Source organism: Maylandia zebra, linkage group LG9, assembly GCF_041146795.1.
Source record: "Maylandia zebra isolate NMK-2024a linkage group LG9, Mzebra_GT3a, whole genome shotgun sequence".
NCBI classification, from domain to species: domain Eukaryota; kingdom Metazoa; phylum Chordata; class Actinopteri; order Cichliformes; family Cichlidae; genus Maylandia; species Maylandia zebra.
The window spans coordinates 36629481-36653430 of record NC_135175.1 but is presented as its reverse complement, the minus strand read 5'-3'; the positions used below and the strand labels follow the sequence as shown (position 1 = coordinate 36653430).

General features: G+C 44.9%; 1 protein-coding gene across 3 annotated transcripts in view; it reads left to right on the top strand.

Annotated features, from left to right (window-relative positions):
* The window catches only part of LOC101477850 (NACHT, LRR and PYD domains-containing protein 12), a 40594-nt gene that overhangs the window by 4065 nt on the left and 12579 nt on the right, over positions 1-23950 (top strand). For 2 of the 3 annotated variants that reach the window (XM_076888613.1, XM_076888610.1), the window contains exons 2-9: positions 3283-3418; positions 3743-3844; positions 4541-4642; positions 6481-6582; positions 6908-7039; positions 7444-7679; positions 7784-9704; positions 19837-20010. In XM_076888613.1, coding sequence (XP_076744728.1) covers positions 3309-3418; positions 3743-3844; positions 4541-4642; positions 6481-6582; positions 6908-7039; positions 7444-7679; positions 7784-9704; positions 19837-20010 — 2879 coding nt within the window. In that variant the 5' untranslated portion in view covers positions 3283-3308. The remainder of the gene's footprint in view (positions 1-3282; positions 3419-3742; positions 3845-4540; positions 4643-6480; positions 6583-6907; positions 7040-7443; positions 7680-7783; positions 9705-19836; positions 20011-23950) is intronic. The other variant, XM_076888611.1, reaches the window with a different exon arrangement.

Genomic DNA, 23950 nt, shown 5'->3' with positions numbered 1-23950 from the left:
TACATATTATTTGTATTGCACTTCGGTTTTTTGCAAACGGGAGCTTTCTGTATAATATTGGTGACGCTGAGCACGTTTCCAAGGCTACCGTCTGTCGGGCAGTCAGGAATGTTACAGTTGCACTGAAACGTCTCCTGTACTCGTTTGTGGTGTTCCCCGGTCATAGACCCACAAGATTCATCAAAGAGGGATGCCACAAAATTGCAGGTATCAGGATGACCAAAACTTAATTTATGATGTGGTGATACTTGAACTACTACTTAAATTTTACATTTATTCTCACGGTTCCCAGGCGTGATTGGCTGTATAGATGGCACTCACATTCCAATCATTGCTCCTTCAGTAAATGAAGGAGACTATGTGAACAGGAAGTCTTTCCACAGCATTAATGTACAGGTACATAGTTCCCTGTAGCATTTCAAACTAACAAATTATTTCATTATAGTAATGGATGCTAATTTGTGTTCTCTGCACTGTGAAGATCATATGTGATGCTGCCAACATTATCACAAATGTGGAAGCCAAGTGGCCAGGCTCTGTCCATGACTCACAAATATTCCGTGAATGTACACTGAGCACAAAATTTGGACATGGTGAGTTGAGAATACTTTAAAATATATAAAGACCAATTGCTTCAGGGACATTTGAACTGAAGTGTATCCTTCTGTCTTAGGAGAGTTCACTGGCTACTTGCTTGGTGATAGGGGGTATCCATGTTTACCCTATTTGCTTACCCCTTACTCTGACCCTGAACCGGGCCCACAGCAGCGATATAATCTGGCTAATTGCAGGACAAGAGCCAGAATTGAAATGACTATCGGAATGCTTAAGGCCCGGTTCCAGTGCCTGCAAAGACTCAGGGTCACCCCAGAAAGGGCATGTGACATTATTGTGGCATGTGTGATTCTTCACAACATTGCCACAATTAGAGGAGAACATTGTCCTTCTGAACCAAACATCAGCAGTGATCCAAACCATGAACATCCTGACCCTCCCACGGACATACAAGATGGAAGAGCAGTCAGAGACACCATATGTCACAATCATTTCTTTTGACCCATCACCTCAACATGTTGAAAGAAGAATAAACAGATTTTTTGTTCAACTGGCTTTATTGGTCGCCTGTGTTTCCTGTACACAAAGTATTAAAAGATGTAAACCTCATAAAGTGTCTCTGTTGCTTCCTCCTCTGTAACAGCTGTCAATGTTTCTTCATTATTTTCCTGTAGTAAAGAAATAAACAACATTGCTGTTCTACTGTAAACTCATATAATCTGTGGAGTATTACTCACAACTGCATGTTGGTCTGGCTCAACAGGAGGCTGCACCAGATGCAGTACACCATCACCATCAACTGATAGAATATGAGGTTTATACAGGTCACTTATAACTTACAAGGGACCAAATGGCAATTAACAAACATACCAATCACCTTACACTTCATTGTCATTATGCTCTCAAAGACAACCAAGACTGAGGGAAGGCAAAATCAGTAGGAAAATAACTTCACTACAAAATAATCCATTATGGTAAAGAGTTTATCAAATGAATGAGTAGCACTGCAAAGGTGACTGTGAAGAAAGGATGTATGCACATCATGTATTATTTTGAATTTACCCCCTATGTAGGCACTTGTGTCTTGCGGGGTTATTGACTCAGAGGATGTCCCCGCAGAGATGCCTTCAGCCACAGGGCGCCCACTGTTTTGGCTGAGGGCCAACTGCTCAGCCTCTGTGAGTGGTGGTGGTGGTGGAGGACCCCCACCTGTTTTTCGGGCCTCCGCTTTTTTTCTGTTGGCTATAACGGGTCACCTTTGAGCATACAGAGTAAGCAAATATGTACTTGTAATGTGCTCAGATAATTTCAATAAGTGCTTACAGAGGGGAAATTAATGTAGCCTCTAACTGCAATTGATTTACATCGGACAAACAGACCAAGCACTATGGCTCATAATACAATTACACCTTACCTGTTTGGACTATATTTTTATATTTCATTTTTACTTGCTGCCAGGCACGTTTGGGGCCTGTTGGGTTGCACCTGCGCTCACATCACATCACAAAATAAAATGTATAAAATAACAAATAAAATAACATATGATAAAATAACGTGTTAAATGGGTGGAAATCCCTAGATCAATGTTTATATTAACACTCACGCATTGACTCTGTCGGCTATGTTTTGCCGTGCATGCTTTTGCAGCTGAGGCTGTGTTACTTTTTTCCGCGGAATTTGCATGTTATCAGCATATGCTGCCATCAGAATTTCGGCCTCAAGCGCTGTAAAATACATTGACCGCGCCTTCTTTCCCTCCGTCTCCATGGTGACTCGCTTAATCTGTGCTCCGCTTATCAGGGCTTTATGCATCCTCGTCCGCGCGCTTCACTTGGGGTTAAAGCAACTCCGCGTTGACTGAACTAATTGTTATCAGCCTTTCTGAAACCGAATATTCCGAGTTGGACAGTTCGGGGTTACTCAACCGTGAGTGTCGTTTTTCACTCTGAGTTTTCCAAACCGGCTTCCTGAAACAGGGCCCAGGTCTGATCTGAAACAAACTTTAAGAGTTTTATGGCCGTGTGAGGCCGCACGCTGATTGGATAACCACCTGTCAGTCTCAGGGTATTAGCCAATGAGCGCGCAGATTCACAGTAAGACCTTATCACGTCATTCTTTTAAACTAACACATCGACAGTAAAACTGTAACGTGTCCTGTGATCTATAAACACTCTGTGATGAATAATCTGAAGTCATTTTGAGCCTGACAGTAGTTTCCTGTCACAGAGCAGAAGCTGCAGGCAGTTTTTGGCACCTTTATATTTAATTTATTCCAAAATAAATCAATAAAGGTAGAAAAGAACTCTCAGTGACATTAAAATCTATTTTAAAGACAGATGTGACCAAGTGCAACAAATATAAGATGACATGTTTACAGATATTTGAAGTATTGATCATGTGTAGAACACAGAGCAGGTCCAATAACAGAGTCATCCTGCTCACAAACAGCACTTTGGTTTCATGAGCTCACTTCCTGCAGTGATCCTCAGCTTCTCTCCAAAGGAGCCGTAACATGTGGGCTCCTCACCATGATGATGATCCAAACACACTGAGTTCCTTCATCATCATGTACTTATTAAATAATGTGATGGTTTTGGTGTTTTTAAAGACTTTGAGCCTCTAAACTAACTGGTTTGGACTTTAGGGCCAAAGCTCCAACATTAGAAAGCCGTCAGTGTGATGCTTCCAGTACAACAGCACCTCTGAGTGTGTGTGTTTACCTCTCAGACTAACTCCACCCTGACATCAAGAAGATGGAGGAAGAGGACGGAGCAGCATCTGCAGCATCCAGCTGTGTGTCTGTGAGGAGTGACGGGGTTACACAAACACCTCCACCTTACAGTCATGGACCTGCAGCAACAATGTAAGAACACTCCTAACTTTATTAGTCATTTCAACACAACCATGGCAGAATCATTGATCTGTGATTGGTTCAAACTGATCTGAGTTTGATTTTTATTGACTCGTTTTCTTGCTGAGATCTGAACTCTGTAAGTTTAATTGAAGTCAGTGCAGCAGAATCAGAGAGAAGAGCTGAGAACAAACTGAGTTCATTCAGAGACAGAAAGACTGGCTGATGATTGGCTGACCTGTCAGCCTTATGAAGCAGCCACAATATCACAGAGGGATCAGCTGATCATATGGCTGTCAGAGAGAACTGATCAGTTATTGATGTTTGTGTTTGCAGAGGTCAGAGGTCACAGTCTCCGGCATCCAGCTGTGTGTCTGTGAGGAGTGACTGGTCCAAAGACAGACCTCCACAATTTCATAATGAACCTGCACGGACAATGTAAGAAAACTGAACTTTAAAACTGTAAATTATTTCCCAGTTACATTAGAATTTGTGCGAATCTGTTTTATATGTTAGAATTTAGGCTACAATGTATAGATCTTTTTAAAGTGACAAACGTTATTCATTTGCCCTACTTCACTCTGAATGCGTCTGCAGCTGCAGGCCGTTCTCACTCCTGAGGCATAATATAGTGATGATTTGTCAAGACCCGAACATGATGCTTCATGCTGGGTTATGGATGAAATCCAGCAGAATGATGCTCCCGCGGCAATACACATTCCAGCCATGTATTCCAGCCCTAACCATAACCTTATCCCTAATTTTGACCAGCACTTTAATGACGTTAGATAGTGTTTTCCAAAGCGATTTTAGTGAAACGAACGTGCATGTGTAGATTCATTCTACACAGTTCTCATGTTTCCTCATTTTTCTGATCTCGTAATATAGGGACGTGTTGGGCGCCTGGAAGCGTAATATAATGACAACTTGTCACTTAGCGTAGAATTTTACGAGAATGGGTTGGCCTTTGATCAGTCACCTAGAAAATCTGTAATCTAATCTAAGAGAACTAGGAAACTATCACGTTATCTGTAGCAGCTGCAATGAGTGTGTTGAGAACTGCTTAAAAGAATTTCATCAGAGAATTTATGAGAGACTGATGGGATATGATCAGAAATGTATTTGTGTTTGCAGAGGTCAGAGGTCACAGTCTCCAACATCCAGCTGTATATCTATGAAGAGTGACTGGTCCAAAGACAGACCTCCACAATTCAGTAATGAACCTGGACCAACAACGTAAGAAAACTCAGTGTCAGTGTTTAAATGTTGTTTATGAATAAGGTATTCTATAACTGACATAAATTATTTGTAAACAGTCATTGCTCTTAAAATTGGAATAATTGCTTCTTTTTTTGCATAACTTCTACTATTGCACAGTTGTTAGTGAATGTCCCTGAGGATGTGGGTTTCAACGTTCTGGTTCTTAGACAATATGTGTTTACCTTCTTCTGACAGAGATGCCTTACTCAGCCGACCCCAACTCCAAGCACACCATCTTCTTGGCATGAATCCAGTTTGTAAATAGAGTGTTTGTTCATGACAGTACATCTGTTTCCATGAAACACGGCTGTAGCCCAGTTTCAACTGCATCTTAACCTCGCACATCTAAATGTGAATCCAAAGTCTTCTTCTGTGCAGAAGCAACATTGCAGCTGCAAAGGCAGAAGCTACTGCTTGCAGTAGCTTGTATAGAAGTAGCTCCACCCACCCGTCAGTGCCTGGTAGCAGGGACAAGCTTGATTGGTCTGCCTAACACAAACCCGCCGCTGGAACGAGAGAATTCAAATACAACAGCAAAAAGCTTTGAACACCAAGTAGTCAAAGTTCTTTATGCATGAGGGAGACCCGACCGGAGCCGAGTGTCGTTCAGCCCACTTGACCTCCGTCAGACTCTCGTCCGCTCCCTCGTAACACTGCTCTTTTATTGAGGTTACATGAATATGCATAGGTTCATTAACATAGGTACACATGTGAACAAAGAGTACCGTCTGTGTGTGTGTGGGGGGGGGGGGGGTTTCAAGATGTGACCCCATAAACGACTTCCCTAATCCTGCTGGTCTGGAAGTCCAGCAGTCCATCTAAACAGAAGGCACTTATACTAATACAGATATACGTGTGTTTGCCATTCCATGTATCAGCAAGAGAAGATATAACCTCTCTCATGACCTTAAGCTGTGTGAATGCCAGAACACTCTGGAATGCACACACAGTCTTTGCAGACTACTAAGGATCAGACCTCTATCAATATGACATTGATTATAAACTCTAAGCATATATGAGTAAATATTTCTAAGCATAAATGACAATCAACCATATAAACCTGACAAAGCTTGGTTCTGTGCACCTGCCTCCTAAAACCATTTAATGCGAAGCTGGAAATCAGTTGCTCTGCCATCTGATGTTTTCTATTCCTCCTTTCACAAAGTGCACAAGTAAGTTTGCACTGGGATGCCAGGTTCTTCTCTATCTGTCATTCGCAAATGCAGCAGCAAATTTCCTGATACAAGGATGCCCGGTTCTCATTTGCTAATGCAGAAGCAAGTTCTTTTACCACTGGGATGCCAGTTTCTCCCCATCTAATCTCCATATCCTAAGCTGCAGCCATTCTTTACGGCAGTGAGACATCAGGGTTTCTGGCTCCATCCCTTATTTGCAAATGCAGCAGAAAGCCTTTTTGCATCTGCACCAAGTTGCCAGTTATCACCCTACTATCCTTCCAGTGCCAGGTTCTGTCCTTTATCGCTCTTTTTAAAACATCCAAACTCTGCCATGTGCATAATTTCTCAAGGCATCCTTTCACTTCTCACGTGCTTTTACTAGCATCGCCTAAACCCGGGGTGGGCAACTCCAGGCCTCGAGGGCCAGTGTCCTGCAGGATATAGATATCATTATCAGATATCTATATCCTTTAGATATAGATTATTTTTGTTTAGAAATTAGCTGCCTAAGTATCTAAGAGGACTATTATTGATGGGAAACTATCACATGATCTGCAGCACCTGCAGCATGTGTGCTGCTTAAAAGAATTTCATCAGAGAATTTATCAGACTGATGCGATATGTTTGTGTTTGCAGAGGTCAGAGGTCACAGTCTCCAGTATTAGGCTGTCTGTCTATGAGGAGTGACTGGTCCAAAGACAGACCTCCACAATTCAGTAATGAACCTGGACCAACAACGTAAGAAAAAGTGAATGTATTGAATATAAACTGTAAATAATTCTGTCAAATTTTAATTTGTGAAAATCAGTTTTGTGTATCAGAATTTTAACTACAATTTATTTCCTGGCATTGAAAATCTTTTTATGACACATTTATTTGCCCCGTTTTCCTCTGATCATCTCTGCAGTTGTCTGATACCTAGAAAAACTGTAATATAATCTAAGAGCACTGTTACTGACAACAAAACATTTTCTGCAGTAGCTGCAGTTTGTGTGTTTAGAGCTAGACATTCATCAGAAAAGAGACTGATAGCCTACGATCACAAATATGTTTGTGTTAGCAGAAGTCAGAAGTTGCAGTCTACATTATCCAGCTGTCTATCTGTGAGCAGTGACTGGTCGAAAGACAGACCTCCACAATTCAGTCTTGGGCCTGGACCAGCAATGCTCTTCAATTATGGACCTGAACTGGCCTCGTAAGAGAACTGCTATTAACTCATTTATTGTGGTTTGGGATAGTTTGTGACTACTCTGCAATTTCAATGATTTTGGATGAATATGGTGTAAAACATGAGCTTTAAACCAAAATCAGATAAAAGGTTTTTAACTGTGATGTCTCTACAGGAAATGTTCTATTTTCTCTCATAGCAAACTGCAGACAGATCAGTTGCAGTTTAATAAGACAAGCAGACAAGAAAAAAGTTCATGGTGTTAATGAAATGAAAGGAATTATTTTTTTGATTCCAGAATTTAAACAGATAAGTAGCTAGACGTTTACTTTGTTCTGTGACCTTTAACGATTCTCCAATGTCATGAAATCTGGATCTTTTTTTACCAACAGTTTTCAAATGATTTTAGTGATAAAGAAATGTGTTCACAGAGGGAGGAAGAGGAGCGGTGTTCGTGTGGAGGAGCAGCTGTCCTGCTGTGCTTTGTGTCAGGACGTCCTGAAGGATCCAGTCTCTACCAGCTGTGGACACTGGTTCTGCAGACAGTGCATCTCCTCATACTGGGACCAGTCTGCTTCATCGGGAGACTCGTCCTGTCCCCAGTGTGGAAAAAGATCCAGAAGCAGAGCTGGACTGCAGACAGCCAGTCAGAGCAGCTGTGTACAAAGTAAGACTGAACATCTGTCTGCTGTTGGACTCATTTCTGAAAACTGGACTTCTGGTTGTTGTTCAGACATTGAAGAGTTTTCTTTCTCTTTTTCTTTCTGTCAGCAGATGTTGGTCTGCAGGAGGTTTTAGATGAACATAAGATCAATCTGAGGAGGAGATGTGAACGTGTGACTGAAGGAAGTGATGAAACAGGAAGTAGAACCCTCCTCAACACCATTTACACTGAGCTCTACATCACAGAGGGACAGAGTGAAGAGGTTCATACCCAACATGAGGTGAGGCAGCTGGAGACAGCTTCCAAGATGGACGCCCTCCATGACGCTCCAATCAGGTGCCAGGACATCTTTAAAGCCTTACCTGACCAACAGAGACCCATCAGAGTGGTTCTGACCAACGGCGTGGCTGGTGTTGGAAAAACCTTCTCAGTGCAGAAGTTCACTCTGGACTGGGCAGAGGGCTTGGAGAACCAACATGTCAGTGTGGTGGTTCTGCTTTCATTCAGGGAGCTGAACCTGATCAGAGATGAGCAGTACAGTCTTCTGGAGCTGCTCCATGTTTTCCATCCAACATTACAGAAGGTCACAGCAGAGAAGCTGGCTGTCTCTCAGCTTCTGTTCATCTTTGACGGCCTGGATGAAAGCAGACTTTCATTGGATTTCACCAACAGGAAGCTGCTGTCTGATGTCACACAGAAGTCATCAGTCAGCCAGCTGCTGACAAACCTCATCCAGGGGAATCTGCTTCCCTCGGCTCTCGTCTGGATAACTTCCCGACCCGCAGCAGCCAATCAGATCCCTCCTACATGTGTTGACAGGCTAACAGAAGTACGAGGCTTCACTGACGCCCAGAAGGAGGAGTACTTCAGGAAGAGATTCAGTGATGAAGAGCTGTCCAGCAGAATCATCTCCCACATGAAGACATCCAGGAGCCTCCACATCATGTGTAGTATCCCAGTCTTCTGCTGGATCACTGCTACAGTTCTGGAGCACATGTTGACTACAGAGCAGAGAGGAGAGCTGCCCAAGACCCTGACTGACATGTACTCACACTTCCTGCTGGTTCAGACAAAGAGGAAGAAGAACAAGTACCATGATGGACATGAGACGAGTCCACAGGAGCTGACGGAGGCTAACAGGGAAGTTCTTCTGAAGCTGGGGAGGCTGGCGTTTGAACATCTGGAGAAAGGAAACATCATGTTCTACCAAGAAGACCTGGAGCAGTGTGGCCTGGATGTGACAGAGGCCTCGGTGTACTCAGGAGTTTGTACAGAGATCTTCAAAAGAGAGTGTGTGATCTTCCAGAAACCAGTCTACTGCTTTGTTCATCTGAGCATTCAGGAGTTTCTGGCTGCAGTCTACATGTTCCACTGTCACATCAACAAGAAGACAGATGTGCTGAAGTATTTTCTTGGTGAAACCTGGGAGGATGATCATCATAATGATTATGATTATGATCTGTTTGATGATCCAGAAATGATTCTCCAGAGGAAATTATCTCTGAATGATTTGTGGGTGTCTCAGAAGCCTTATTCTACTCAGGCGCTTGCACAGAGATCTTCATCTCTGGATGATTTCCTGTGGAAAGTCATGGAGAAATCCTTCCAAAGTAGTAGTGGTCAGCTGGACCTGTTTGTCCGCTTCCTTCATGGCCTCTGTCTGGAGTCTAACCAGACACTCTTAGGAGGTCTGCTGGGTCAGACAGAGAACAGTCCAGAAAACCTCCAAAGTGTTATTGACAACCTGAAGTGGAAGAACGATAATGAAATCTCTCCTGAAAGAAGCATCAACATCTTCCACTGTCTGATGGAGATGAACGACCTCACAGTACATCAGGAGATCCAAGAGTTCCTGAAGTCAGAGAACAGATCAGAGAAGGAACTCTCTGAGATCCACTGCTCAGCTCTGGCCTACATGTTGCAGATGTCCGAGTTGGTTCTGGATGAGTTGGACCTGCAGAAGTACAACACATCATACCAGGGAAGACTGAGACTGATTCCAGCTGTGAAGAACTGCAGAAAGGCTCGGTGAGTGCAGATTAACATCAATAATCTGTGTAAATTATTACTTTTGTTCTTCAGATATATCCATCCATCTATTCATTCATTCAGCCATTCATTCTCTTCCAATTATCCGAGTCCAGCAGCAGTGAAGCCCATACCTCTTTCTCCCTAAGCACCTCCTCTAGCTTGTCTAGGGGAACACCAAGGCATTATCTCAAGGCAGATTGTATCGATACCAATTTGGCATCAGTATCGGATCGATACTAGCCTGGTGAGAGAGATTCTTTACTTTAAGTTCGGCTCTTGTTTGCAATACTGTGCTTTCGGCAAAGACAAAACGGCCAGGTTGCTGGACTCGCTGCTCCCGTGTCAGTGCAGAGCAGACACATTTTACTGCCCCTCCCCCCTCTTGTGCTTAGGTGTTGCGCTGTCATGTGACCTGACTTAGATGCTTTGGGGGTTGTTACATTCTTTACATATTAATTATATTTTCACCAGTTGTTTTTGTTGTTGAGAATTTTAATTGTAATTTTTTTTGTTATAGTTTCTCAACAGTACTTGTTTGTTTTAATTTGTTCATTGGTTTGCGTGCACTTTAAGATTTTTCTAAAATAACAAAAACAAAAAACAACTTGATAACTAAATCACCACCGCAGACCCAAAGACATATTCATGCTTCGCAGCATCATTTATTTTTCTAATAATCTCACAGTTGCTGTAACACTACATTCAACGGCTGCAGCTCTCCCGCTGCCAGCTGTACACATCACCACCAAAAACAACAACAACACAAGCAGAGCACAAGCCAGCAAGGCGTGATTGCAGATGCCGTGCGGGTGAGTCCATCTCACCTGAAGCAGCATCGCAGACCACACCCCACCACAATCATAAAGCATTTTGTATTTAATTATAAACTTTGTCCTAATTATGTCCTGGGTTTTAACTATTTAATAATAAAAAATGAAACATCACAAAAAACACTTAAGATCATGACGCATCCACCTTATTTATTGAAAGGTATTGGTATTGGCCATACTGGCCCGTATTTACTTGGTATTGGATCATACCAAATAAGCAGTATTACACACCACTAATATCGAAGAGAGAGCCCAGCCACCCTTTAGAGAAAGCTCATTTGTGCCACTTGTTTCTATGATCTTGCTCAGGTTTCTTTTCACCACGATGGACCGGTGCAGCATCTGCATCACTCCAGCCGCAACATCAACCCGTCATGACAGTGGGAACGAAAAACTCCCTTTTAACAGGAAGCAATCCCCAGTAAAACCAAGCTCAAGGAGCGACAGCCATTTGCTGCGACTGGTTGGGGTGAGAGGAGGAAGACACAAAAGGGAGTCTCGTGCTCCCCTCTCTCCTCACTCATGAAAATGACCCTGAGATAATTAAACCGCTCTACACAGGGTCAGGGACAAGTTGCTGTCCTAAGTGGGCATTCCACCTTTTTCCATCTGAGGACCATGGCCTCAGACTTGGAGGTATTCATTCTCATTCCCACCACATGACACGCGGCTGCAAACTGCTCCAGTGTAAGCTGGAGTCCACCTGTCATGTATTTATGGAGCAGATCCAAAAGCAGACACGGGATAAATGAACTAAGGTATAACAAAAAGCAAGCCTTTATTGTAGCTGATTACATAAACAGAAAACACAGCAAAATGAGGGAAAAACTGAACTAAACCTACACTGGGAGCAGCTAAGCAAATAGGATAATTAGAACATGAAACTGAACAGGAATATGTGAAACGTGAACGTGAAGAAAACTAAACCTGACCTGCACATGAACATGAACTTGAACAGTAGAAAACAAGACTCTGTGACCTGACCTGGCTTGGCATGACATAAACAGATGACCCGACAAAGAACAGAAGGAGACAGAGGACTTAAATACACAGGAGGCTAATGGGGAGACACACTTGACACAAATGAACATGATGCCACGGGGGAAGTAAAACAAAACACACTGAACATGGAAACACCAGACTCTTCAAAATAAAACAGAAAAAATGGAGAGATGTAGAATTGACACACAAGCTTGACAATGTGGACACAACAAATGTCATGGTCCTGGGTCATTTTGACCCAGTGTTCTTAGTTTCCTGTGGTTTTGTATTTTGTTCTTTATGTTCATAGGATTGTTTGGTTTGGTATTTGGATTCCCCCTGTGTCCGTGCTTATATTGTGGTGTTTGTTCTGTTACCGTGTTCTGTGTTCTCCTCATCCCCTCGTGTATTCCTTCTTGTTCTCTGCTTCTCTCTCTCTGCCTCTCTCTGTGCTCCTCTCTGTGTACTCTGTGTTGTGTTTAAGGTCCACATCTTGGTGTCAGTATTTTCAGTTTCGTGTCCTCCCTGCTCTGTCATGAGTAATTGTCCTCAGCTGTGCTCCCCATGTGTTCCCACTTCCCTCATTACCTTCTGTGTATTTATGTCACAGTATCCCTTTGTTCCGTGTTTCGTCGTCCCTCTAGGTTGTGTGCATTCCCTCGTGTCTTCCCAGCCTCCCCCAGCCTCAGCTTTAGTTTCTCCCAGTATAGTTTTGTATGACTTCTTATGTTCCTATTAATAAAGACCTGCCTTTCGAGTTTATCCCCGCATGTCTTGAGCCGTGCGTTTGGGTCCCCTCTTGCCTTCACAAGGCCGCCGCATGACAGAACGACGCAACCACGAAATGGACCCAGCAGGCTCTACCCGTGAGGAAGAAATTCTCCGTGTACAGAGTCTGGTTAGGCAAATAACCGGTCGGACTCATGGACAATTTCTGTCGGACTTAATGCCATGAGGGCAATAGTCGAGGGGAAACCCTTTCCTTCGCCAGCTCAGCTGGTATGAGGGCTTTATTGATGAACTGAGCCGAGCCAAGGAGGCGTCACAAGCTCGTGAGCTGGCAGACCGCGTCTTTTCCCGGGATTCCACGCCACAGTGATAGCAGACGGAGATCTCCGCCAGGCAGCCGCCGCAGCAGCAGCGAACAAAGCTCGCCGCGACAGTATTGCAGCAGCAGACGGGGCTTTCAGTAGCGCAACAGCAGCTGCTCCAACGAGAGAGTTTTTCGACGCCGCTGCCGCGGAGCCCTTCTCCATTCCCTCTCACTCTGTGACTCTTGCCTCAGGCCCTAAAGGCTCACAATCTGTAAATGTTGAATCTGAAGCTGAACTTCTTATGAACTGTTGTACTGCCCAGAGGGTCAACTCAGAGACCGTTTCTCCTACGTTTGGACTCATATTTGAGAAACATTATCCTTCGCTTGTGTTTCCTAAGTCTGAAAACTTGAAGTCAGCATTTTCTGAGTTAGAGATACCTCTTTCTGTGCCTTTTACCTGTGTGTCTGCTGAGGATGATTGTTTTGCAGTTAAGCTCACAACTGCGGCTTTAAAACCTGCCTCCTTAGATGTTAAAGCAGTAAAGTTAGAGACTATAAATGTTCCTGTGATAGCTCGACCCCAGCTTGTTACTTCTGAGCCATCACCCCAGGGGAAAGTCCATTCTGACGTGTCTATAATTCGAATGTTCTTAAGTCAGGGGACTCTATACCCACCACTGTTTTCCCTGGGTTTACTATTTCCAGCGATCCGGAGGCAAAAGACTTTGTTTCATCTGCCTTTCCAGTGCACGGGACTATGTTTACATCGGCTATTAACCCCTCCTCTGACAGTATAAGCATGGTTAGTTCCGAAGAAGGCAAGGCAAGGCATATTTATTTATAAAGAAAGAAGCTCAAAGACTGTTGGTGCATCAGCTGATCACACTTCTCTAGAGTTTGTAAACCCTGAAGGTGGTGCTCTAGTGCCTGTAAGCTACAGCTTTAGCACACTTAAATCTGCGAGGTCAGAGCACTGTTTCTCATCCGCTCACTCAGGGCAGGGAATTAATCTCTTGCAGACTGTTCTTTCTAGGGCCGCCTCCCAGGCCCCTTGTGCTCTAGGGATAGCTGCGGCCCAGCACTCCCCTGCACCTGCCTCAGTTCCCCAGGTGAGGAGGGCTGACACGCAGCTGGTCCCTGTTCCGGTTTCCGGGTCGGCTGAGGCTCTGCTGGTCCCTGCACTCGTATCAGCTCCTCGGGCGGGGACAGCAGCCGCCCAGTCCCTGCCGAAACCTGTGCCAACCCCTGAGGTGAGGCCTGCCAGGACCCAGCCGATATCTGCACCTGTACCTACTCCTCAGGTGGGAGCGACTGGTGTCCAGCAGGTGCCTGCACCCTTCATCCGCATTGCAGGCTCAGAGGAACCTACACCACCACCTGTCCTACATCCGGTCCCACAACCATCACTACACTCAGCTGCTCAGGATGCTCCTCAGTCAGTCATTCAGCCTTCTCCCCAGTGCACAGTCCAGCCTTCTCCCCAACCGCCATTACTACCACTAGTTCAGTTTGCTACCCAGTCTCCCTCAGTTCAATCTGTAGTTCCGTCTCCTGTGTCCCCCGCACCTCAGTCATCTACCCCACCACAAGCTCCATTTTCACCTCCACCATCACTTCAGTCATCAGTTCAAGTTCAAGTTCAAATTTTATTCGCCACAAGCAGGTTGCCCTGCAGTGGAATGAACCCGCCCCCGACCTTACACACACAACACAGACATCACATGGGGATACAAGTCAGAGAACGGTTGCATTACAGAAAAACCACTGAAATGTACACTACAATGGGAAAAGTACAAGAGGAAAAAAAGAGACCTCTACTCATGCTGGGCTACAGGAGGACAGCATAAGAACAGGAAACAAAGTCAAAGGAGCTTGCAAAGAAAAGCGTCTGGACTTCTTTAAGTTACTTGAAGACGTTTCACCTCTCATCCGGGAAGTTTCTTCAGTTCTAAGGTCAAATGGTGGAGAGTCCCAGATATAAACCTAGTGGGAGTTTCCCCCCACAGAGGGACAAAAGGACCCCCTGATGATCCTCTAATCGCCTGAGCCAAGGTGTGAAACTGGGTGTGGGCCCCAATCAGCCAGAGTTTCGGGTTTGTGATTGGGACCCACACCCAGTTTCACACTTTGGCTCAGAATAGGTTCGGTCTGTCACTCAGTTGCCCTTAGCTCCATCATCCACACTACCACCTGCTTCTCTTCCACCGCAACCATCACTACACTCAGCCATTCAGGCTGCTGCTCAGTCAGGCATTCAACCTGTAGTCCTGCCATTAATGCACTCTTTAGCTGACCCATTAGCTCAGTCACCATTAACTCAGTCGTCCACTCCACCACCTACTCCACTGTCACCACAACCGTTACTACAGCCATCAGTTCAGTCCCGTGTGCCAGTTCAGACTTTAGTGCAGTCCCCTGTAGCACTTCAGTTCCCTGGTCAGCTACACACTCACCCACCTAGTCAGCCTAATGTTCAGTCAGGGGTCCCCACACCCTCTAGCCCTACATCAGCTCCTGCTGGAAGCTTGGGTGAGCCCATCCAGGACTCTGCGGCTCCCACGCCGCCACCTTCCTCATCTGCTGGGCGTTCTGGAGAGCCAGGCCAGCCCTTCCTCCTGTCCGCTGGGGGTTCTGGAGAGCCCGGCCAGCACTTCCTCAACTCCACTGGGGGTTCTGGAGAGCCTGGCCAACACTTCCTTGTCTCCGCTGGGGGTTCTGGTGAGCCCGGCCAGCAACCTGTCTCCGCTGGAGGGTCCGTGGTCCAGCCTCTGCTTCTGCCTCGCCTGGTCCTGCGGTTGTTACACCGCCGTGCAAGGTACATCCAGCACCTCAGCGTTGCTGGCCACTTTCTGGGCCCCTAGCCGGATGTCATCGTTGTCGTGGGCGGCCTATGGATCAGCACTGTCGTCTCCTTCTCCTGCGTTGCCGCCGCTGCCTTCCCCACGGCCGACCTTCAGCTCTGTCGTCAGCTGTTTCCCCGCCACCGCCGTTGGCGTCCGCGCGGTTGGCCCCCTGAACTGTTTTCACGTCGCCGCCGTTGGCGTCCGCACGGTTGGCCCCCTGAACTGTTTTCATGTCGCCGCCGTTGCCGTCCACACGGTCGGCCTCCTGAACTGAACTGTTTCACACTATTGTGATGCCATCCTCCGGGTCGGCCTCCCGAACTGATTTTGATTTGCTGCCTGTGCTCCAGTTTTTGTGGTTATTTTGTTTTCGGACTCGAAAAACAAAATCACAAAATCAGAATATCCCTTTGTTCCATGTTGCGTCATCCCTCTAGGGCAGGGGTCGGCAGCCTGCGGCTCCGCGTGGTTTGGGAAAATAAATTAGAAGTATTTAGCTGAAGTGTATTTTATTTATATTAGTTCTTTTTTAACTTGTAGTTCTAAATTGGAAGATTAGTGTGATATTGAAATATAAAATAAAATTATATTCTATTATTTTTTCATCGCTCAAAATAAGTATCACACTCGCGGAAGCCCGTGTACCCGCCGAAATGCCATGCATTTATCGAGACTTTCAACCCCAGGTAGGCCAATTATGGATCTTCGGATCCACATTATGTCAGCAGCTGTTCTCCACCGTGAACTATGTTAAAAACAAACACCGCTCATGCCTCACAGACGACAGCTTACAGTCCTGCGTAAAGATGCAAGTGACTTCGTACAGCCCCGATTTGCAGACGCTGTGCGCAGAGGTTCAGGAGCAAAAGTCCCATTGTAAACATATCACGGCAGATCCAATGATGTTTCCATGATGATGTTTCTTTATAGGCCACTTTTCACACACGGTTGCTGTACACATACAGCCAGCTGTAGCTTTTCAGCTCACAGCCCGACACATACCAACACAACAGCACAGATAGCACAGACTTTAAGGCGGCATTTGGGTCCTCTCTTGCCTTCACACAGCCGCTGAATGACAACAAAGACATGAAACACATGTCTGGACAGGAAACATGACACCTAAACTAAGGAAGCAAAGATGAAACAAAATCTAGAATAATCCACAATTAAATCCTAACTAATACAAGAACTTATTATCACAAACTTAACATGAGAAACTCAAAATCACAAAATAAACTCAAAACACTAGGTCACAGACCTATCCCTGATAGCCACCACCTAAGGAAGACAACAGAACCACATCATCTGTCAATAGCAGAATTCTTCTGCTACAGTTCAGCCACTCTCCAGGAGACTGATTCCAGAGCCCATGCTCTGCATTGAGGTAGCCAACTGTATCTAGCCAGTACCTCTCAGTCTCACACACTAGCTCAGGCTCCCTCCACACCAGAGGTGATTTTCAAGGTTCAATCACCAGACTTGGTAGCTGGGGATTGTCTTCCAGGGTCTCTGCCCTTGACCACTACCCAAGACACACTGCACTTGACCCCTACAGCGACTCCTGTCGGTGGTGGGCTTACAGGGGCTGGGCTAATGCCCCTTTTTCAGGCTGTGACCAACCGGGCCACATTTGCTTCTTGAGGTAGTCACCTGAAATTGTTTTCCAATAGTCTTGAAGGAGTTCCCAGAGATGCTGATCACTTGTTGGTCATTTTGCCTTCACTCTGGGGTCCATCCCATCCTAAACCATCTCCATTGGATTTAGGTCAAGTCACTGTAGAGGCCAGGCCATCTTCAGGTGACTACATCATGAACCTCATTGAACCTCATTGAGAGAAGTGCTGTCAACAAAGCAAAGGGTGGCTAATAAATCTTAAATATAAAATATATTTAGCATTATTTATCAATTTCTTTTTTTTTTTGCTAAGTAATTCCATATATCTTGCTTCATATATTTGATGCCTTCTGTATGTATCTACAATGCTGAAAGTAGTAAAAATAAAGAAAAACATTAAATGAGAAGGTGTGTCCACACTTTTGACTTTAAGGGGCAATCATGGCTCAAGAGTTGGCAGTTCGTCTTGTAATCAGAAGGTTACCGGTTCGAGCCCGGCTCCCACAGTCTTGGTCGTTGTGTCCTTGGGCAAGACACTTCACCTGCACTTCGCCTTCTACTGGTGGTGGTGGTGTGGTGTGTACGAAACATTAATCTTTACATTACCTGTTATTTGTGATTTTTACTAGATATATGGCACATAATTCTTACGTGATAGAGTATTGTGATATCTGGCTTTTTTTCAGATTTTTACAATAATTGTTACTGTATGTGTACTTTAAATGAGTCATGGGTTTAAAATGGTGGTTAAAGGTGTTGGATTACTTTTTTGTTACAAAACCTTTAACAGTGAAGAGAAGCAGACTAGGAAATGGTTTGAAAGTGAAAGCTGGTGTACATTAGTCTGACTCAGTCATCATCAATTTTTTTCAGGCAATATAATGCATTTGCATATGTGTGTAGAGATGTGTTTGTTTGCATTTATATGATCATAGTCAATGTTTTTTACTTTACAATCTACTCATAATTACAGGACATGGATGTAAATACCTTTTATGGAAGGAAACTGTTACGGCCGAGAGGGCCCGGCTGTGGGTGTGGACTCAAATGCAGACACAGAGGGAGGCAAACGGGCGTGAACACAGTGCTTTATTTACAAGTGTCTAGTGAAATTACACAACAGGAGACTATGAATGCTATGAATTATGAAATGCTATGAACTGTGAACTGTGAGGCCAAACTGTGAACATGAAACTGAGTGCTATGGCTAGGTGCTGGATTTCACGGATGGAAAAAAGGGGCAGCGGCTTGGATGGAGGTACGCAGTCAGCGTTGCAGGTTTAAAGTGTCATGCGAGGAAGGGGTGTCCAGGGGGTTCCGGGTGAGGAGTGTCCAGAGAGGATCCAGAATATGCGTGGAGTGAGGGACTTGGCAGGGAGGCAGGCAGGTGTAGTCCGATGGTGGAGAGGAAGAAACCAGATGACAGAACCAGCGTCCAGGCGGAGATGAGAGTAGTTCGGGAAACGTGACTGCCAGGTGGGTCCTATGACAAAGAAAACACGGTGAGGGAAAAAGCAGTAGTTGAGGGTTCTCACAAGGGGTTCGCAGCCTAGCACTGACATGGGTTAGCAGAAGATCTGGCAGAGGTCTGTTGTGAATGCTGGTCTTATATGCAGGTGACTTGATTGGAACCAGGTGTGGAAGCTGATTGGAGTCTCTGCCTGAAGGTAGAACCCAGCGGAGTGGAAAAACCCCGTGCTCACCCGGACCATGACAGAAACCAAGGGAATGTGCACTTTCTGTCCTCAGAAAGTGAGGACAGTGAGCTTTCAGGGAGTGACAGTCAAATTTTATGATTGATATATTATCAGGGACCCTAAAGCTCCCCCAAAATAGGGAGAAATATTTTTTCCCCCAAAATTAAAAAGCCATGTAGTAGAGGGTTTTAAGGGCTTGTCCCAGGATGTTATCTGGTTCTGCTACCTTGCGGGGGTTGATCCTCCTCAGGGCTAAAACCCTGAAAATGTGAAAAAGAGTTGATGTAAGTTTAGATGAAACCTGGGGACTTATGTCTGCTAATTAATTTCAGCAGGTTGAATCATACATTGTTGTAAATATATTTACCTGTGACTCATAGCGCTATGGCTGAAAATGTTTTCCTTTATTCTGAAAGCAGTAAATGTACTTAATGCTAATGCTTTCCTGCATTTAACATCACACATTAATAAGAAGATTACTACCCTCACCCTCACAGACATAAACCTCAGTCAGAAACCCTCAGTCAGGAATGCCGAATCAGAATAATTAATTCTTTCAATTCTCAACATCAAGCAGTGTAAGCTGCTCTTATGTTTACGCTTGTTTACGCCTACAATGCTGCTACAGTGGAGTCTTTGTTTGGAAGGTGGTACTGGCAGAGAAAAGAGTGATGTTTCAAGTGCTTCAGCCATTGTCTGATTCACTTTTCTTCAACTTCTGCCTCACCATCAACATTTCTTATTTTGGTGCAGACTCTGACTCGTAAAATGGGATGGGTTTTCCTGGAAGCGTATTATACCGACGATTTGTCACCTAGCATAGAATGTTACGCTTTGGGAGTGAGAACGTGTTGCTGTAGTAGATGTCATGTTGCCTGGAAATCCTGCTGCAGTTCTGAACCAAGGTTTCTGAGTCATGATGGTTGTTTCTTTTGGTTCCTTTTTAGTCTGAAATCAGATATGATATCAGCACTTCTGAGTTCATCCATCATTATTGTCCAGTGATGAGATTACTGCTCCATTTGGTAACAGTCAGCAGATTTTTCCTGCGTGTCGACATGAAGAGTCGTATCTGACAGCAGCAGGCTTTATAATAACGCACATTATATTTTCTATAATCACAGACTGACCAATTGTCGACTCTCAGCGACTCACTGTAAAGTTGTGGCCTCAGCTCTGAAGTCCAACCCCTCCCATCTGACAGAGCTGGATATGAGTTACAACGACCTGCAGGATTCAGGAGCGAATCTTCTGTGTGCTGGACTGGAGAGTCCAAACTGTCGACTGGAGACTCTGAGGTGAGTTCACTGACTGCAGCTGTTGTTTTTCTATATTTCAAATCTTTGATTAATGTTTGAAACTGTCTTTAGTTCCTAATTGTTCAGAATGTCTCTAAAGACAAATGTGAAGAAGTTTGAGTGCTTTCAGAAATGTGGTGTCTTTATGAATGACTGAACAACAGTCTTCCCTTTTGGCTCCAAATAAAAGTGACAGACTTGAGCAGGGTTCACTTGAAGGCTGACAGAAGTGTAGTGGGGATGGGGAGATTTGGGAGGACAGTTTTTCAGCCTTCACAGGTTCATATTGTGCTCCATGAGTCAGTGAAGATGAAGTCAGTACTGATGAGGCTGTAGAGTGTATGAGGGATGTGAATAAGGCTGGTGAACACTGGCGCGACTTGCTGCCTCTACTCACCGCTAACCCTCTCGCTACTTTTCTTCGCTATTCCTGCTTTCTACCCATGCTACTTGCTTCTTGTTATTTCCTACTTGCCCCCTTGCTCTTGATACCCCTTGCTCCTGCTGATGTTATTGCTACTCACTGATATCCTCTACCGGCGTCCCGGCTTCTTCCATCCCCATCCTCCCCTCTTCCTGTCTGTACGGCCCACCAGTGTCTGCTCCTGTCCGCGATGTGGCCTCCCAGGATCTACACACAGTCTGTGTGAGTCTTTATCCTTGTGTCATCGATCTGTCGACCTGGTAATGGACTTCAATACACAGCCAATGAGCTCCTCCTACTCTGATTTTCCCTGGCTGCTCCACCGACGGCTGTTCTTCATCTCCACACGGATATCGTTTTCCTCCCTCGCCAAAAGTACATTTATCAGCTCTCCCGCCAGAATTTTCATCAGGATAATTCCAAGCCAATCCAATCCTTCTGGTCCACCTCTCGTCGCTCTCTGTGGAACCCTGGCAGGACTGTTAACCACAATGTTTTGGCTAACCTGACTTTGTTGGGTAACACTCTCATTCAGTCTGACAGTACCTGCATCAAATTGTAAATTGAGAGCTTCACTTTTACACTCAGCTCTCTCTTCACCACAACAGACCAGTACAGCGTCCGCATCACTGCAGCCGCTGCACCAATCCATCTGTCGATCTCCCACTCCCTTCTCCCATCACTCGTGAACAAGACCCCGAGATACTAAACTCCATTCGGATCAGGGTCTCGTCCCTGACCCAGAGTGGGCACTCCACCCTTTTCCGGCTGAGGACCATGGCCTCAGATTTGGAGGTGATGATTCTCATTTCCACCGCTTCACACTCGGCTGCGAACCTTTCCAAGGCGAGCTGGAGGCTATCACCTGATGAAGCCAACAGAACCACATCATCTGAAAAAAGTAGAGATGAGATCCTGAGACCACTGGAGTGAAAGCCTTCCGCCACTTGGCTACGCCTATCGTAGCCAAGTGGCAGAATTCTGAACAGAATCGGTGGCAAAGGGCAGTCCTGGCGGAATCCATCACGCACCAAGAACGAGTCCGTCTTATTGCCGGCAATGCGGACCAAGCTCTTGCAACGTATAATGACTGAGTGGCTCTTAGCAATGGGCCAGACACCCCATACTCTCGGAGCACCCCCCAAAGGACCCCCCGAGGGACACATTCAAATGCCTTCTCCAAGTCCACAAAACACATGTAGACTGGTTTGGCAAACTCCCATGCGCCCTTGAGTGTCCTTGAGAGGATAAAGAGCTCGTCCAGGGTTCCATGACCAGGACAAAAACCACATTGTTCCTCCTGTATCAGAGGTTCGACTAACGGACAAACTCTCCTCTCCAGCACCCTGGCATAGACTTTCCCAGGGAGACTGAGGAGTGTGATTCCCCTGTAGTTGGAACACACCCTCTGGTCCCCTTTCTTAAAGATGGGGACCACCACCCCGGTCTGCCAGTCCAGGGGTACTGCCCCTGATCTCCACGCAACATTATCCGCAAATCACTGTCTTATCATGGTGGAGGGGTTTGTGTGTCCAAGGGATCCCAGGGGCTATGTTGGTAGGGTCTCCCATGGCAAATTGGTCCTGGGTGAGGGACCAGAAAAAAAGCGATTCAGAAGACCAGGCCTTTGAGAGAAACCAATTGAGTCTAATAACAGATTAAATGCTGTGTTGAGGCTGTCAGTGGATGAAGTATATCCTTAACTAACTCAGGCAATTTGGTTGATTTAAACAAAAACAATCATCCTACTGTAGGTTTCTGCAACAAAGAAGTTACAGTTTCAACTCCTGGATTAAACCATGAAATTCTCCCTGCTTTTGCTTTCTGTGAGATTTGGATGAACCCACAGTCACTATTTTTTCCTTTCTTGTTTAGAAACATCAGGACTAAGTCATTGTCTCTTGGTGTTGATTTTTTTCAAGTGGGTTATTTTGAGAAGGAATTTTCTGAAAAAAGAAAATATGTTTGTTGTGTATGTACACACAGCACACAACAAGTTCAGATCTAAAATGTGTACAATTTTATGTGCCTTTTTTCAATGTCGTCGGTATGCAATGGTATTTAATTTGTAAAAATTAAATCCTCCAAACTATCAACGTGTCTTTTAGACCCCATTCCTACAAAACTGCTCAAAGAAGTCCTGCCATTAATTAATTCTTCGATCTTAAATATGATCAACCTATCTCTAATAATCGGCTATGTACCACAGGCCTTCAAGCTGGCTGTAGTTAAACCTTTACTCAAAAAGCATCTCTAGACCCAGCAGTCTTAGCTAAGTATAGGCCAATCTCCAACCTTTCATATCAAACATCCTTGAAAGAGTAGTTGTCAAACAGCTAACAGATCATCTGCAGAGGAATGGTTTATTTGAAGAGTTTCAGTCAGGTTTCAGAGCTCAGCACAGCACAGAAACAGCTTTAGTGAAGGTTACAAATGATCTTCTTATGGCCTCTGACAGTGGACTCATCTCTGTGCTTGTCCTGCTAGACCTCAGTGCAGCGTTCGATACTGTTGACCATAATATCCTATTAGAGCGATTAGAACATGCTGTAGGTATTACAGGTACTGCGCTGCAGTGGTTTGTATCATATCTATCTAATAGACTCCAATTTGTGCATGTAAATGGAGAGTCCTCTTCACACACTGAGGTCAGTTATGGAGTTCCACAGGGTTCAGTGCTAGGACCAATTCTGTTTACATTATACATGCTTCCCTTAGGCAGCATCATTAGAAGACATAGCATACATTTACACTGCTATGCAGATGACACCCAGCTCTATCTGTCCATGAAGCCAGATAACACACACCAATGAGTTAAACTGCAGGAATGTCTTAAAGACATAAAGACCTGGATGGCCGCTAACTTTCTGCTTCTTAATTCAGATCAAACTGAGGTTATTGTACTCGGCCCTGAAAAGCTTAGAAATATGGTATCTAACCAGATTCTTACTCTGGATGGCATTACCTTGGCCTCCAGTAACGCTGTGAGGAACCTTGGAGTCATTTTTGACCAGGACATGTCCTTCAATGCACATATTAAACAAATATGTAAGACTGCTTTCTTCCATTTGTGCAACATCTCTAAAGTTAGAAATATCCTGTCTCAGAGTGACGCTGAAAAACTAGTTCATGCATTTATTACTTCCAGGCTGGACGACTGTAATTCATTATTATCAGGATGTCCTAAAAAACTCGCTGAAAAGCCTTCAGCTGATCCAAAATGCTGCAGCAAGAGTCCTGACAGGGACTAGAAAGAGAGAGCAGATTTCTCCTGTTTTGGCTTCCTGTTAAATCCAGAATTGAATTCAAAATCCTGCTCCTCACATACAAGGTCTTAAATAATCAGGCCCCATCTTATCTTAATGACCTTGTAGTACCATATCAGCCTATTAGAGCACTTCGCTCTCGCTCTGCAGGCCTACTTGTTGTTCCTAGAGTATTTAAAAGTAGAATGGGAGGCAGAGACTTCAGTTTTCAGGCCCCTCTTCTGTGGAACCAGCTTCCAGTTTGGATTCG